This window comes from Phaethon aethereus (genome assembly GCF_964289735.1).
Source record: "Phaethon aethereus genome assembly, chromosome: 16".
Taxonomy (NCBI): Eukaryota; Metazoa; Chordata; class Aves; order Phaethontiformes; family Phaethontidae; genus Phaethon; species Phaethon aethereus.
In genome coordinates this window covers 7,756,975-7,773,394 of record NC_138592.1, presented here as the reverse complement: position 1 = coordinate 7,773,394, position 16,420 = coordinate 7,756,975, and the positions used below count along the sequence as shown (strand labels likewise).

At 38.3% G+C, this 16,420-nt stretch overlaps 1 protein-coding gene across 1 annotated transcript in view; it reads left to right on the top strand.

Moving 5' to 3' along the window:
- The window catches only part of TSHZ2 (teashirt zinc finger homeobox 2), a gene marked incomplete at its 3' end in the record, with an annotated part of 141,256 nt that extends 131,032 nt beyond the window's left edge, over positions 1–10,224 (top strand). Inside the window, exon 2 of the mRNA XM_082007418.1 lies at positions 7,154–10,224. Coding sequence (XP_081863544.1) covers positions 7,154–10,224 — 3,071 coding nt within the window. The remainder of the gene's footprint in view (positions 1–7,153) is intronic.
- Positions 10,225–16,420: the final 6,196 nt, after the last annotated feature.

The following is a 16,420-nucleotide window of genomic DNA, read 5'->3' as shown; positions in this document are numbered from 1 at the left end:
TGAAATATTGATGAAATCCTTGCTTTTGTGGCTTCCTCTGATACACTAAACATTTGTCTGATGTTAGTTGAACTTGAATGGATCTGTTCAGAGTTATATCAGTAGTGACTTCAAAGGCTGTAAGGCTGTTACAGTTTTTTTTTACAAACTGAAGTTTCAAAGCCTTACCATGTGGTACTTTAAAAAAACAAAGTTCATATCAAATGAACCAAAGTGCTAGCAATGCACTGGTAAGACTCATTACAATTTCAATTTATATAGATATATTTTTTTTTGTGATTCTGATTGGTAGCTCATGCCATTTAAAGAAATTTATATTGGTATTTAGGGGAACCTAGGATAATGAAAGAGGGAAAACATAATTCAAAATTTGGATTTTAAATTTATAGAAGTAATCTATAAATTTACAAAGTCACTCTGGTGTTTTCCACAACAATAAATAGGACAAGAGAAAACAGAAGAAAGGCAAAGAGAGTCGAAAGTTTCAGACGTATGTTTTCTTCAGTAAAGTGATTTACACTGGTGCAATTAAAATGACTAATGAGGAAAATGTATTTGCTGCTACTGTATTTTTTAATAGTTCAGGACCAAGCGGCATTTTGGAAAGCACCCGTTGTGTCTGTACTAGCAATTAAATGCAACACGTATTGATGTCGTGCTGACGTGATGAGTGCCTGATACCTGTGTAAAACCACCCGTCGAGGACAGGGCGAGGGCTTTGGTGCGCGGGACGGATGGGGCAGAGGTGGGGTCTGCTGCTCCTGCGCAGCAGAGGGCTGTGAAGGTCAAGTTCTTTGCATTCAGGTGATGCAATGATTCGCAGCTTTCATTAGAAGCTACCTTTTTTGTTGAAAATACAATCTGGAGAATGTCAAACACTTTCAGCTGGCTGAAACAATGAAATTATAAGTTCCAGGGCTTTGTAGAAAATAACAAACAGAAGTATTTTTTACCAAAGGCAAATTATTCACTTACTCCATAAGTCCTCATATAAGGAACTGGAACTGTTGGCTCTGAACATGGTTAAATCCATTTCTGCAACAGCTAGCACCTGGCAATTCAACCATTCAATCTGACTGAATCCAGAGCAAAGCAAATAAGACTGAAGTTGTTTTTTTTTCAGAGTGCAATAACTGACTATATAAACAACATCATCCTTAAGGAAAATGATTCAAGAAAAAACTCCACAATAATTCTGTCCCTGCTATGGACTCTGAGCTCAACAGAGCATATCATCTCACTTCTCTTTTTTCATTCTTCCTTTTGTTTGTTTTTTTTTCCTGTTTTATTATTGGTTTTACTTTGAGTTTATGGGTTGCTCACAAGCCAGTTCCCTGCACATATGCTTCCAGCCACTGATCACTTTCATTGAGTCCTAAATGCGTAGGATGCAATGTACGAGAGACATAATCTGTTCTCCGTTGTGCTACTAAAAGTCCCACTGAAACTAGTGGGTATTTTGCCTTCTTAGCCAGTAGGAAATTGGACATTTAATAGAAAACTTTATTAGAAAACTCTAATTAGAGTACAGCCAAATGAAAGCCCAGAATTGCTTCATTTCAGCATCATATCTAAATAATGGTTACAGCTCCATGGAATTGCCTTTGCCTGTTAAAATTCAGTTATGGCAGAAGCCACTCCAAGTTTCCTTGCTCCTAAGCCACAGTGGCTTGCAAGCGTGGCACCACAGAGGTTGCTTCAATCCTCCAGCAGTAGGTGGTAGTGGATATTTCTTTTCCTACTCTGCAATAGGCAGAAATTCATGCCCTAGCATCAACTGCTGTAACTATTTGAAAAAGAAAGGTCTAGAAAAAAGGCAAAGGAATATTGGGAAAACTCTCTCCTTTGAGCTGACAAATTGTTTTGGACACAAAATTGTATCACTAGGGTGGTGACTGAACCTTCCTTAGTGAGCCACTGCAAAATGAATTTGGATGTGGTGGTAAATCATAATAGGAGCAAAAGGTGCAAATACCTTGCCATTATCCAAAATAATTAACTGGCCTCACCGAAAAGAGTCAGTTGATCATATTCAGCCTTTTCTGAGGTTTTGAGAACATCTAAAACCTTCCTCAGCATGCACAGCCTTAGGAATAAACCTCACACTACCAGGACATTTAGACCAGACTACAGAGATGTTCCTTCGTCTCCTACACCCATGATTTCAGAGCCAGACGCTCTCTCCTTCCTCTGTGGTGAGAATGGTAACCTTTCCCTGCTTTTTCTTTCCATCTTGCAGACCTTAACAGAAAGTTATTTCCTTGGTACAGAAATTGTTAACATAGTTTAGAAAGCTCTGAAATAATTCACTCTTGTATTACAAATTTCATGTTTTGAAAGTTCTTTCTATGAAACTCTATTGCATTTCCAGAGTGCTGCATTGCTTTTAGTCCTGTTAAATCCCAAAATGTCTTTGATATAAGAGTTATGCAACAGAGTAGGGATTTTTTTTTTTTCCTCAGTTGCCAATTTATCTCTTCAGTTGATTTTCAAACTGGGCTGAATCTATAGCTATGAACTTCTACAAAGAACCAGGTTAAGATTTGTCTTTGGGTAGCTAATGTAGTTAGACGTTTTTGAGAAAAAGGAATGAGAAGTGGTCATTATCCATTATCTGCATGAAATATTTCAGAGAAAGAAATAGCTTCTGCCAAACAAGAAAGTTGTTTGAGCTGAAGCCAGACAAGAAGGAAACAAGATCACCTTATAGTACTCTGAGATTGCTCTACTAATGATGTTATTTCAAGTAAAACTGGAATATATATATGAAGAAGTGCAGATGGTGCATGGATTTTACATGGATTAGCAGTGTTGTTCTGGACAATGATTCACTGTCCCTTTTCTTGGCAGAAAATAAATTTTCCAGTCTTGGAAAGAAACATGTACATATATATTTTAAGAAATGTTTCTCTATATGGAAAAAGAGCAAATTTGAGTGAAAATAGCATCCACTGGTGGAAAAGTTAGCAGTCAGAATGAACACTTTAAAAGAAAAGGTGTATTCACACTCTACAATTCAAGGTCAGAAGTGATGTATAACGTGGTGCAAATTATAGGTTAGTTCAGCATGCGGGGGCCTGGAAGTCAATATTGGATTCAACATCCCTGGGAGCTTAGCTCAGTGCTGTCTGCATAGTAGGGTCAAGGCTTCAAGGTGGATGTGGGTGGAGTTTTAGACCCGTAAGTTCAAAAAACAGTTTTTGCAGGTCTATTAACTGGACCTGCTTTCTTTTAGTTACTCTCTAGAAACATGCTAGAAATACCTAAGAAAATGTTATCTTTTGAAGAATAAAGAATCAGCTGTCTGTTGCAACCCTTACCCTAGAGTAGCAGATTTCTTGAGTTACCAAGAATCCAATCACAAAGGCACAGAGGGAAATTTTTTAAAAAGTTAAAACATTTTAGAATTGTATTTATGACTATTACGCATATGATAATATTATCCTTACTGATGTCATAGTTTTGACGTACACTATCTTGGGATCAATCAGCACTAAAACCAAATACTGTATTTCCATTTAGGAAGCCATAAATTGCTTCCATTCAATGTTCTGAAGCTCCTGGGTTTTGTCCAGTCTTCAAGATAGTGAAATTTCAGTGTCTCAGTTCTTCAGGACTGCACATTGCCCATCTTACATCTCTGCCCGGGCCTGTTTAATTTCAGTGGGAAAAATTCTCCTCTGGGAAAAGGAGGAAGCATTCATCTGGCTATTGAGTTTGGATTTCCTTAATTTTATTATTTTTTCCTGTAAGACAGCTATATATGAGCATCTCAGAGGTTTGGAATGTCAGAATAAGCCTGGGGGAAAACTGGTGGGAAGAGAACAGGTCACTCAACAATTTATTATATGGACATTAGTATGATGTGCAAAATTTATGTTACTTATTACAGACACTGCATTTAAAGCATGTAGGTATACAGGCTTGAGACACCCTTTACTTACAAAATAAATAATGCAAAGTCCACTTAAATTAATGTTATTTCTGTTAAATAGCTACATCAGTTCATATCAAACTTCATGTCCAATGAAATCTGGCTGAAAACCACTGTTGGAAGGACACATGCATTTCTTGTACCCTAGGTTGTCTGCACAGAAGAGGTCTCCACTGTCCTCCTAATGCCCACAGCAATTTAAGTCATTTAAATAAATGGAAATGGTTTTGCAAGTAGGATACTGAAATGCATTTTCAAAGCTGCCCAGAACCCTTAACCATTAAAATGGACCTGACTAATAGTTTTGTGAAATTTGATGGTGCTTTCTAATAAGTTACTTTTACCACTTTCATAAGATTGTGTCTGTATAGACATAAAAAAAGAGGATTTCTCAGCATGAGTGACTCTTCTGTAAAGGTTATAGTAAACATGTCAATGCCTAATTAAGCAGAAAATTTTATCTGTATTGTGGGGGATGTGCAGCTGTCTGGTACTTCTGCTTCTTCTAGTAAATGCTTTTAGAATGACAAAGGATATTGTGAGGAAGAAACTACTGTATGTATCTTCCAAAGGAAAAAATTACCTTCTGGTGAAAAATGGGTTAATAGTATTCAAAGAATTGGTGCTGAAATGGAGAATCAAATTTGCACCGACCCAAAACCATGTGAATGCTATTTGTTGTCTGTTTTGTCTGATTCCTTCATTGGATTCCCTCCTTATTTTTGTTTTGCTCGGTGTAATATGCTTGGCACTGTGATACATCCTGGCGAGGGGCCAGCATCGCTACCTACGCTGTACAGTATCCCTGACACCGCGAGAACCATGTCAGTCCTGCTCATCAGTTCATGCTGCTTGTTTAACAAGGTTACTGCTCATGACGTGTAGGAGCCTTTGCCACCTCCATGTCCCTCCGTTGTCCTTGTCCCCCTTAAAAAACATGCAAGCTCAGAAAAGGGTACATGGAAAGTATTATCTGGTTATTAGGGAAGAAGTTTGGGGAGGAGAAAAAAATATTTTGTTCTTAGTGTTGTCTGCTGCCTGCCTCAGTCTGATCATCTGTAAATGGGGCTACTAACATTTGCAGTATCCCAGCACACTACTAAAAGGCTTAATTTTTAATATTGAACACTTAATATTTAGCTTCTTTGCTGAAAGCATCTGCTGAAGAGCATAGTATTCCTACTACTATGTGATTATTATTTTATAATGCTAAAATGGTGTCCAGGACATTTGCTCATAGCCCCTGACGTTTTCTTTACTACTGGCTGTGAAGCTGCCTGGTATCGCCCCTGGAGTAAACCATGCCCAGCTCTAAACTCGTGTGATCTGCGCAGATCCTAAAACCATGGGAAGGACATAGGAAAGAACTTGCATGGGTTTCTTAGCCCATGCACAGAGAGATATATCATTTCCCCTTTCTTCTACTGCAGCTTCATCCAAGAAACAGTTCCTCTAGTTCCAATTCATCTCTTTGGTTTGATGGTAAAGATGTCTTGGAAGGGGTGAGATAGATACACTCCCCTGATCAGTTCTTCTTAAAAGTAAATAGATTGAAAAATTGAAACACATATCTGAAAAAACTGTGGAAGGCTTTGTCCATATGTTAATCAAAATGCTTCTACTTTTTCTGCCCATCCCTTCTGACTTGCTAAAAGGATATCATTTGTGCAGCAGTACCAAATTCAAGAGAGCAAAATAAGCTAGGTTCTCAAAGAGCCATAAAATTGATTTTCTTAGAAGATGGGAAGGAATTGGATTTTAAACAAATAATATCTTTAGGATTATTTACCTTGTGCTTTCTGAGGTTTTAGGGTTCCTTCACGATTATGAGTACTAGAGTTTTATTTTATTTTTGCTTAGTTATTTTTAAGGGCAGCTTTGATTTGGGGGTTTTGGCATTTTATTCTTTTTTTACATACTTACCTGACACAAACAGCTTGATCTTAAGCGAACACAACAAAGTACTCCTGAGACCGCAGTGCAGTCACTAGGGTTAGCAGCTCTGCATTTGCACCTGACTGGAAGAGCTGATCAACATATGTCCCGTGAAGACCTGTGCTTCTGAAATCAACATTTAGTTTTGATGAGTGGCTGCCAATAACAGTGAATTCTTTCAATGTCTTCTTGCATTGTGCATAACAACTTTGCAGTGGCTGTTAAAAAAATTACACTGGGGTTTTGTGAAAACGTATCCGAACCACTTGTTCTTCTCCATCCCTTCTTGTGGGGATCTGGGAGTGAATTGCTGACTGTGTTGAGTCATTGTGAATTTATCCACTGACTGCAACAGAGCCAGTTCACCCTTAAAAATCCTCTTCTCTAATTCTTCAGTCTGTTTTTAAACCAGGTTACCTTCTGTAACTTAGGCAGAATTACTAGTGATAAAAAAAAATTCCTTAATTAATTTTAAAATCTACAGCTCTTCCAGTATCAAGTTAATTGCATAATTAAATAGTTAATTTGTCAAAGAAAATCTTTCTGGACTTGTTCTACTTTTCTAGTTTTCCAGTTAACTTTGGTCTACCTCTGTCACATCCTAATACTCTTCTGTAACTTCCAAGGGTTCTTGCCCAGAAATTTATGCATTTGTTTTTATTGAAGCACAATTTGCTTTTATGGTACAAAATACATTACTTTTATAAACAAAAGAGTTCCACTTATGGCTATTAGTGCTTTCAGATGTTGTATTTGGACATAAATTATATGTGTAAATATGTAAAATTTATATGTATATATTTATTTGTGTACATTCTGAAGTACATTTTTAGGTGATCCAATGGCAAAAGGTTACAGTACCTAGATGGTGCTATGAACTAGGAAGATTATGGCAATTATTTTTCTTCTGTTCCTTACCAATTCTACCCTTTCTCTCACTGAGGCTACAAAAAAATTTATGTAATTGAAGCTTTTAGTATAAACTTTAAATTCTTAAATATGAATTTTCCAACTGTCCCAATACAGGACAGGTAGAATTATACTCCCATGACAGGAAAATTATTAACTCAGAATCTCTGGCAATTATAAAGAATTATGATCATCCGCCAATAAAATGCAGCAGCCTTCACAAAAAAAGACAACATTTGGCTTTTTTCACGTACAGGGAATAAAGTTGTAGATTAAAACTAAGTCCAGAAAAGAAGACACATAGTGAAACTAGAAAGCTCGAACTGTAGTATTCTCCTTTTACAAGTTATTTCATATATTGACATTACATTTCAGGTTACGTCCAAGAGGAAGATTTAAAGGAAGAGGAAGATATAAAGGAGGAGGAAGAAGATGATGATGACAATAACTCAACTGCTCACCTCCAAGGCAGCAATGACACTGGCACGGATGAGGAACACGAAATGGGTCCTGAGCAGAAAGGGAACTTTAGTTACCAGAATTCCCCTGTCAGTCATATATCTAACCAGGACGCAGAAAACGAATCACTGCTAAGTGATGGTAGTGACCATGTGGCAGATATTAAAAGCATTTGCTCTAGAGAACCACAGGACCCAAAAACCAGCACCCATCCCAAAGCCCAGAATGAAGCACACAATTGCATGGATAAAATGACAGCGGTCTATGCCAACATACTGTCAGACTCTTATTGGACAGGCTTAGGGCTGGGTTTCAAGTTGTCTAACTCTGAGAAGAGGAGTTGTGACAACAGAAATGGAGGGAACAAAGCTGATTTTGATTGGCACCAAGACGCACTGTCAAAAAGCTTACAGCAGAATTTGCCTTCCAGACCTGTCTCGAAACCCAACCTATTCAGCTCCGTCCAGCTCTACAGGCAGAGCAGCAAAATGTGTGGAACTGTGTTCACGGGCGCCAGCCGGTTTCGGTGCCGGCAGTGCAGCGCTGCTTATGACACATTGGTAGAACTAACGGTTCATATGAATGAGACAGGTCACTACCAAGATGACAACCATAAAAAGGACAAGCACAGACCTACCAGCTACTCAAAGCCCCGAAAAAGAGCTTTCCAGGATATGGACAAAGAAGATGCACAAAAAGTTCTGAAATGTATGTTCTGTGGTGACTCTTTTGATTCCCTTCAAGATCTGAGTGTTCATATGATAAAAACAAAACATTACCAAAAAGTGCCTTTGAAGGAGCCGGTACCAACCATTTCTTCAAAAATGGTCACTCCAGCAAAGAAACGTGTGTTTGATGTTAACAGGCCTTGTTCACCCGATTCCACAACAGGGTCTTTCTCAGATACTTTTTCTCCTCAGAAGAATGCCAACCTGCAGTTATCATCTAACAACCGCTATGGCTACCAGAATGGTGCCAGCTATACGTGGCAGTTTGAGGCCTGCAAATCTCAGATTTTGAAGTGTATGGAATGTGGAAGTTCCCACGATACCTTGCAGCAGCTCACAACACACATGATGGTCACTGGCCATTTCTTGAAAGTCACAAGTTCAGCTTCAAAGAAAGGAAAGCAACTTGTTCTGGATCCTTTAGCTGTGGAAAAAATGCAATCACTGTCTGAAGCACCAGCCAATGACAGTCAGGTTTCAAAATCAACCAGTAAATCATCTGCAGAATGCATAGCTCCCACCTCCGAACTAAAAAAAGAAAGTAAAAAAGATAAAGCTGATGATGCAAACAAAGATGAGAAAGCAGTAAAAACCGAAGAGTATGAAGACGCTCTTCAGAAACCACTGGATCCCACAATGAAATACCAGTACCTCAGAGAAGAAGATTTAGAAGATGGTTCGAAGGGTGGTGGGGACATTTTAAAGTCCTTGGAGAACACTGTCACAACAGCCATCAATAAAGCTCAGAATGGAGCACCCAGCTGGAGTGCCTATCCCAGCATCCATGCAGCTTATCAGCTCTCGGAAGGAGCTAAGCCGTCTTTGCCTGTGGGTTCCCAAGTACTGCAAATCAGGCCAACAATCACCAATAAATTGAGGCCCATAGCTCCAAAGTGGAAGGTCATGCCTCTGGTCCCTATCTCAGCAAATGTGGCCCAGTGCACTCAAGTGAAGAAGGAAATTGATGATAAGGAGGAGGTACAAAAGGACTATGCTAAAGAGGGCAACCAAGCTGAGCCTGCATCACTCAGTCAGAGCGAGAGAGAACCTCTCCTCAAATCTGAAGCCTCTGTGGAGCCAAAAAAGACAGAACCATGTCCCTTGAAAGAAGAAGACAAAATTAAAGAGGACAGCGGAAAAGAAAAATCAGTCCTCAAGGAACCAACAGCTGCTGCTCTTAGTAATGGTTGTGCTGCTGCCAACCATTTGTCCGAACTGCCTTGTGTCAACCCTCTCAGTGCACTGCAGTCAGTACTGAATAATCACTTGGGCAAAGCCACTGAGCCTTTACGGCCTCAATCCAACTCCAGCCCCAGCTCTAGCACAATTTCTATGTTCCACAAACCTAATCTAAACATGATGGAGAAGCCAGTTTTATCTCCTGCTCCAACCCCACCAAAGCCTGCAAGTGTATCCAGGCACTATTTGTTTGAAAACAATGATCAGCCTATTGACCTGACCAAATCCAAAGGCAAGAAAGCTGAGTCTGCTCAAGCACAATCTTGTACTTCTCCACCTCAAAAACATGCTCTGTCTGACATTGCTGACATGGTCAAAGTTCTTCCCAAAGCTACTACACCAAAACCAGCTGCATCTTCAAGGATCCCATCTATGAAATTGGAAATAGATGTCCGACGCTTTGAGGATGTCTCAACAGAAGTGTCCACTCTGCATAAAAGGAAGGGCAGACAGTCAAACTGGAACCCTCAGCATCTTCTCATTTTGCAAGCTCAGTTTGCTTCCAGCCTCTTCCAGACATCTGAAGGTAAATATTTATTATCAGATCTAGGCCCACAAGAGCGCATGCAGATTTCAAAATTTACTGGACTGTCAATGACCACCATCAGCCATTGGTTGGCAAATGTCAAGTATCAACTTAGGAAAACCGGAGGAACAAAGTTTTTGAAAAACATGGACAAAGGACATCCAGTCTTTTATTGCAGCGACTGTGCATCTCAGTTTCGAACCCCATCTACTTACATTAGCCACTTAGAATCTCATCTAGGTTTCCAAATGAAAGACATGAACAGGCTGGCTGTGGAGCAGCAAACCAAGGTAGAGCAAGAAATCTCCAGAGTTTCAGTTCAAAGATCTCCTGAAACAATAGCTGGAGAAGAGGACACAGACTCTAAGTTCAAATGTAAGTTGTGCTGTCGGACATTTGCGAGCAAACATGCAGTAAAACTTCATCTAAGCAAAACACACAGCAAGTCACCAGAACACCATTCACAATTTGTAGCAGAAGTGGATGAAGAATAACTCTTAAGGTATGCATGCTCTATAGCGAGTTTTAATTTCATCATTTTAAGGAGGCTTCATAAGACATTCGTACTTTCTTGAATGTAGGAAAACAGTATAAAATGTGTAATGTATTCCTGCTTCATTAATCTAATTGCATTTACATATCCATTGTATATTGTTTTCGAGAACAGAGCTTGGTAAATACATAACCACATTGCCCTGTATAGAAAAGTTTCTTCTTATTAATGTTTTCAAAATAGCTGTTTTCCCAATTCTGTCTTTTTTGTTTCTAAGAATTAATCTTTTCATGTTCTATGCGCTTCAATGTGGAGTGCAATAACTAAATGCTACTCTTTGCAATGAGAATGGAAAAAGCAGAAAAAAAGCACTGAAAACCAAAAGATTATTAGCTTGTACAGTGCTAGCACACCAGGAAATCTGATTTTGATGGGGAAAAAGAAGACAATTAAAATGTCAGTCTAGCAAAATCTTAATTATTCCAATTTTCTCATAATCTCAAACCCGGCCTCAAGAATCTACAAATAACCCTGAAAAGTTTACACCTAGAAGTTCAGTTATTCTTTTCTTGATATTTGGATATTCAGTTTTGTAAAACATTGTAATATTTTACACTTACTTCAAACACTTACTATCATGAGTGGCCTTTTTTGTCACATCGTTTTAACCTATCTCTCCATCATTACTTTTTTAATCTTTAAGATGTTTGATTATATTTTGTTTCATGTTGGTGGGAGTGCTAGTCAATCCATAAACATCACGGACTTCAGTGCAACTTTTTGTATAACCTGAGGGGGTTAATGCTTAATTGAGGAAGCAGCTAGATTTTTTACAAGCTTAATATTTCAAAGACTTGTTAGAAGGATACTTCTACATTAGTGTTGCTATTTTTTGCTGAAAGATACACCAACCAAAGTATTGCCACATCCAATGTTTATAACATGTAATGTAATATTCAGATGACACAAAATTTTTGCATTTTTAGTTCTACTTGATTCACAAACTTGAATGTTCTTGATTTAAATAAATATGCAGAACATCAACTAAAAGTCCAAATAGAAGTTTTTTTTTCCAACGAGTTTATTTCCAGCAAGGCTCTATTAGTCATTCCCAACAATTTCTCCAGCAGACTCAGGCTTTGCTTCTGTTCACAGAATAATCATGTGCAGATTCAGATTTTCTCCAACGTGTTCATTAGTTGAATAGCATTCAGAAAATGAATTCGTCAGACAGTCAAAATTAAAGATGTGTTGTGAGTTGTCACTTAACGCCACCTGCTATTGTGGCTATTCTCTGGCTAATTGAGGGTGCAAGCACTTTGAGGATGAATACCCGTTTGTGTGAAGATTTCACATTTGTTTGCTGCAAATATTCATGAAACACTTTCTGTGTACAGAGCCTGCACAAGGACTATGCATCACTTAAGCTCCATTAAAAAGGCTACTTTTGAATAATTTAAACCACTAATCAAAGGGTTACTTCGGGATGGGTAATAGAAGCTATTACTATGGAGTATAACGTCAGTATTCAAGTGCAATAAGATTTAAGTTTTGCATACATCTTGTACGTGCTGTCTGCATTTGACTGGATTTATCCTTTCTGCATATTTTAGCCAGCAGAATTCCATCTAACTCAAAAGGAGTTTGTTTTCTAAATAGGGCTAATACCCTTAAGTTTCTACTTTGGCATTTTTAACCCAGCATTAGAACTCAACAGATGAATGTTCCTTTTTCATCTGACCATTCAAAGTCAACATACCTGACAAAATACCAGAAAAATACAAGAGATTGGTTAGGAAAAATATACCATACTTTGTTTCCTTCCCCACCAGCTAATGATTATTAAGACTCTGACATTCATAGTTTTCACACAAGAGGTATCAGAGCAAACCAATAATTTGGATACTATCAAACAAAAGCTATCTGCCAAATATATTAATATAAGAGTTATTTTGGCACATTCACGGCTTGATACATGACAAATGTTTCAGATTTGGTCTTAAAAGCACCATGTTATTACTAAGAAGAAAACCAAACACCCACCTTTATAAACATGTTACTATTTCTTAGGATTTGGGGAACAAATACAAAGAAAAAAATCTCCAAGGGGAAAAAAAAAGTGGTTTCTGCATTGTAATAACCTACAGAAACCCATTGCGGGTATTATTCAGGTGATGTGTAACTACATAAATAAGGTACTGTCCTTCCTGCCTTTGGGTACCGAGAAATTGCTGTCCTCTTAATACTCATCCATTTCTAATTTATATCAAGATGCAGGTTCCATCTCACCTTTGAAAAAATACATTTAAATTGCAATGACAGAGTGATAGCACTGTTATCTGGAACTATAATTTTAGTTGGTATGCATGATAACACAAATTGTATGAAATGATGGGGTATTTTGGATAGCATTCTAAAGATTTTATTACAGTTTTGGAGTGTAAGCCTACCGAAGTTCTGACTATGTTAGAAGTGTGGAGGCCAAAGTTTTTTCATATGCTTTCTTCCTGAGATCTGCAAGGAGACTAAATCAAATGACAGGGATTTTCAGAGTTTACTTATTCTTACCATGTTATTTTTAAGGTTCAGTATACATTTGAATAATAACAGAGAGGAGAGAACAGTATTTAGAAACAAGAAATATAAAGCGTACTGGGATTCTTAAATCGCGCACATGCATTTACATTTGCTTCTTCTAGGCAATATTGTAGTGAAATAGAAACAAAAATAGAGAAAATATACGGAAATAAATGGAAATAAAACAGTGGAAAGAGTCCTCAAAGTATAGAAATACATAAAATACTTTCTATATTTCAATGAAATTTACTATTAAAGGTTATATTTTAAAATGTTAGCTATCATTAAAAATATAAATGAATAATATGGGTTAGTACTGTAGAAAAATATGTTATGTATATGGATTTATTTTTAAGATCTCTATGAGGCTGTTTATAAGAAATGTGCTATAAATTCTTCTTAAATGTAAAGATGTATATATCTGGTTTATATTCATCTTTAGTGTTTTTTTTAAATTCTTCTAAGTGATATGAGTTTGGTAATATACTGTAAAATTATGTGTAATATACAACAATCAGACGTCTCTATTCTCTTTCATTTAACCCACTTCAAATTTGTTTTTATTGCTATTCTTCAAAGAAAACCCATGAACATTAGGGAACATGGCTTTAATTAGAAGTAATTTGTATGTTGACTTATACCTTTGAGCAACATTTGTTCATTTTTTCAGCTAAATTGGAATTTTTATGTTGTCCTGAGAAAAAAGACAAGGCAGAATTGTATTTCTCACTTTAATGTCAGGTGAGATTGGCTATAAACTGGTCGGTAACTGAGGCTCTCTGTGGTCTTATCTACAACTTTTGATAGAAATAAGTCTCTATAGAGTCAGATTTACCAACTTGATTGGGGAGATTTCTTTTTCAAAAGACCATGATAAGTAAACAAGCAGCTACCTGAGATGAACTAATTTGAAAGTAAGGCTGCTGCAAAGCGAAAAAAAATGAGTCATAATGATAAACAGTTTTTCTCTCTGTTTCCTCCTTTGTCTTTTTTAACCATCAAGTTTAAAGCTTCTACAGTGCTTTTTTTCTACTTTATAGGAGACAACTGACATTCTGTGGTAAATGGAAGAAAGAGCAGAGCAGAACTGAAAATCCTCTAATGCACTGACACTAACTTGCCCTCTATTGTTGAAAATGAGCAGGCAATCATGATTGTTCATCAAATGGCTCCTAATGCAGTTAAAGCATTCAGCTATAATTTCTCCTTGCATTTATAATTACTGTCATAGACTGCACACCTCAGTGAGCAGATTAAAGCTATAAACTATTTAGCCGTAGCTTTAAGATGAGGAACTTGATTTGTCTGGCAGCAGTTATTTGTTAGAGAGCTTGACACTTCACATAAAAATGACTCAACTTGATGAAGAACAATGCAGTTTAAGCAATGCAGTGATTTTAAATCAGTCATTATACCACGCCCTGTAAGAATTGCAAAGCAATTTGTTAAATGATATATAGGGCACGTAGATAACTGTATGTGTTAAGTATACCAAAATAGAAGATTTTTTTCTTCTGTGGATTTTATTTTCTCATCCCTCTGAAACAGCAGGAGCTGCTCTGAACATCATGTTCCACTATTAGCCAATATTGGTGTTACATGGGCAAGGACAATTGCATGAATTACAGTCCAAAACTGTATTTTAGAGCATTTAGCTTACTCTTCATCTTTCATTTCTTCTTAGCAACAAACATTAAAAACTGAAAGACCCTTTCAGGAGAATCAGACATGCTGGGACATAGCTGCCTGCAGCTGTGTCCACCACAATATTGTAAGCAGAATTTACCAACAAAACTGAAGGTTCTGCTCACCACATCATCAGCCAAAAAGAAGGGGTACATCGTAATGAAAGGCTTGATTATTCAGTTTGAATGGGACTTTTCTGACCTCTTGTTGGAAAATTATGACTTCTCAATGGTAAAAAAATTCCGTGGGGAAGCTCCATTTTAAGATAGACTTTTGTTGGGATAAACTGGGTAAAATTGCTAAGCACCATGAAGGAAAGAATAGGAGACAGGGGAAGAGGAAGAGGAATAGGTTGTCCTTTCCACTGCACTGGAGGAGAGACACAGAGCCCAACCTCAGCAAGGCACTACCTCCAACCCATCATTCCTCCCTCAAAATAGTCCTGTTCTGATAGAGCCTCAGTTCCCCTATCATTTGAAATTTATCACTGTCTCCCCAAAGTGGTAGATGAAGATTTTTTTTAATTTAGCATTTTTAAATCTTCCAAATTTTCCTGGATAGCATTTATTCAATCTAGCTGTACTCCTTGAAAAACCAGTAATAGTGTGTTCCTGGCTTCCCTGAGAGCAGGGTCAGGCCAGACGATACATCAGATTGTGGCAGCACAGATATATCAGTGCAGATTTACTTGCTTTTTATGAATACTACAGGTTGCTATTAAGATCAGTATTATTTAACATTGCATTAGCGCATCCAACCCACTAGGTCAACCGATATTGTTTCTAGGCTCTGTATAAGCACACCAAAAGACAGGAACTCTTCTGCTCACAAAGAAACAGCAACCTTTAAGTATTTGGACCAGATTTTAACTGATTTTGAATAGCACCTACCTCCTCAAGCATTCGGTATTCATAAGGATATCAAAATCTTGCCTTCTCCTTGCTGCATCTGATATTATTAAATGCTACAGCCTTTATAATCTATAGCAGAACACTTTTACCCAGTGAGATTTCAAAGGAAGGGTATCTGAGTCTTATTTATACATTTTACACCTCAGCAATCAAATCGCGAAGATCAATAACAAAAGGAAAAGACATGAGCAGTATCCAGCCCTCAAAAGCACCTTTCAATAAAAATAATGTAATTTAGCAGGATGATCACTCAGTGCAAATATGATGGAGCACAGATGGAAAATGAGGAACATTATAGATATGGCTTTATGGGAGGAGGAAAGGAGAAAGAGATTTTTCACTATTTATTGGGATAATGAACAGATAATTCATGATTATTAAGCTGTAGTCTTCAGGCCTCATTCTGTCATCTCCTCTCATCTCCTTGGTTCAGAACTGGGTCTGTTTGTGCATCTAGGCAGGGTCCGTTGGCTGGGGAAGGATCAGGCCTTTACACTAGTTTTCACGCATCAGCGGAATCGCACAGGATTTGCACCAGCACAGCTCCAGCTCAGGACCCTGCCTGCGAGAAGAGGAATGAGGTAGAACAAGCAACATGCAGCACAGAGATTATGTCGTAGTTGTGACGGTGTTTCTTTTTCAAGAGCATCTCACCTTCAGGAAAGGGGCAGCGGACCCTGGGTTTCCAGCCTGTGATAACATTAAGACTCCGCACCAGATAGCAAGATCACAGCCCCTGAGAGCCGAGGGGACTGGTACTCACCCCGCCACCTCCTGTGTCTGGAGAACCACGTTTTCCCGAGAGCGTGAGTTGGCCAAGCCCTTGAAGGGGTGAGGTGGCAGGAAAGATTTCCTACGCTCAAGGTTGCACGAGGGACCTGCTCTGGGGCGCAGCACGGGTCTGTCGGCTGTGCTCCCCGGCAGACGGACAGACGTGTCGGCCGCGGGGCATGGCAGAGCCCCGGCAGCCAAGAGGAGGTCGCATCGGTGGTCGGAGGCAGAGGGAAGAGCAGCAGCTTGCTG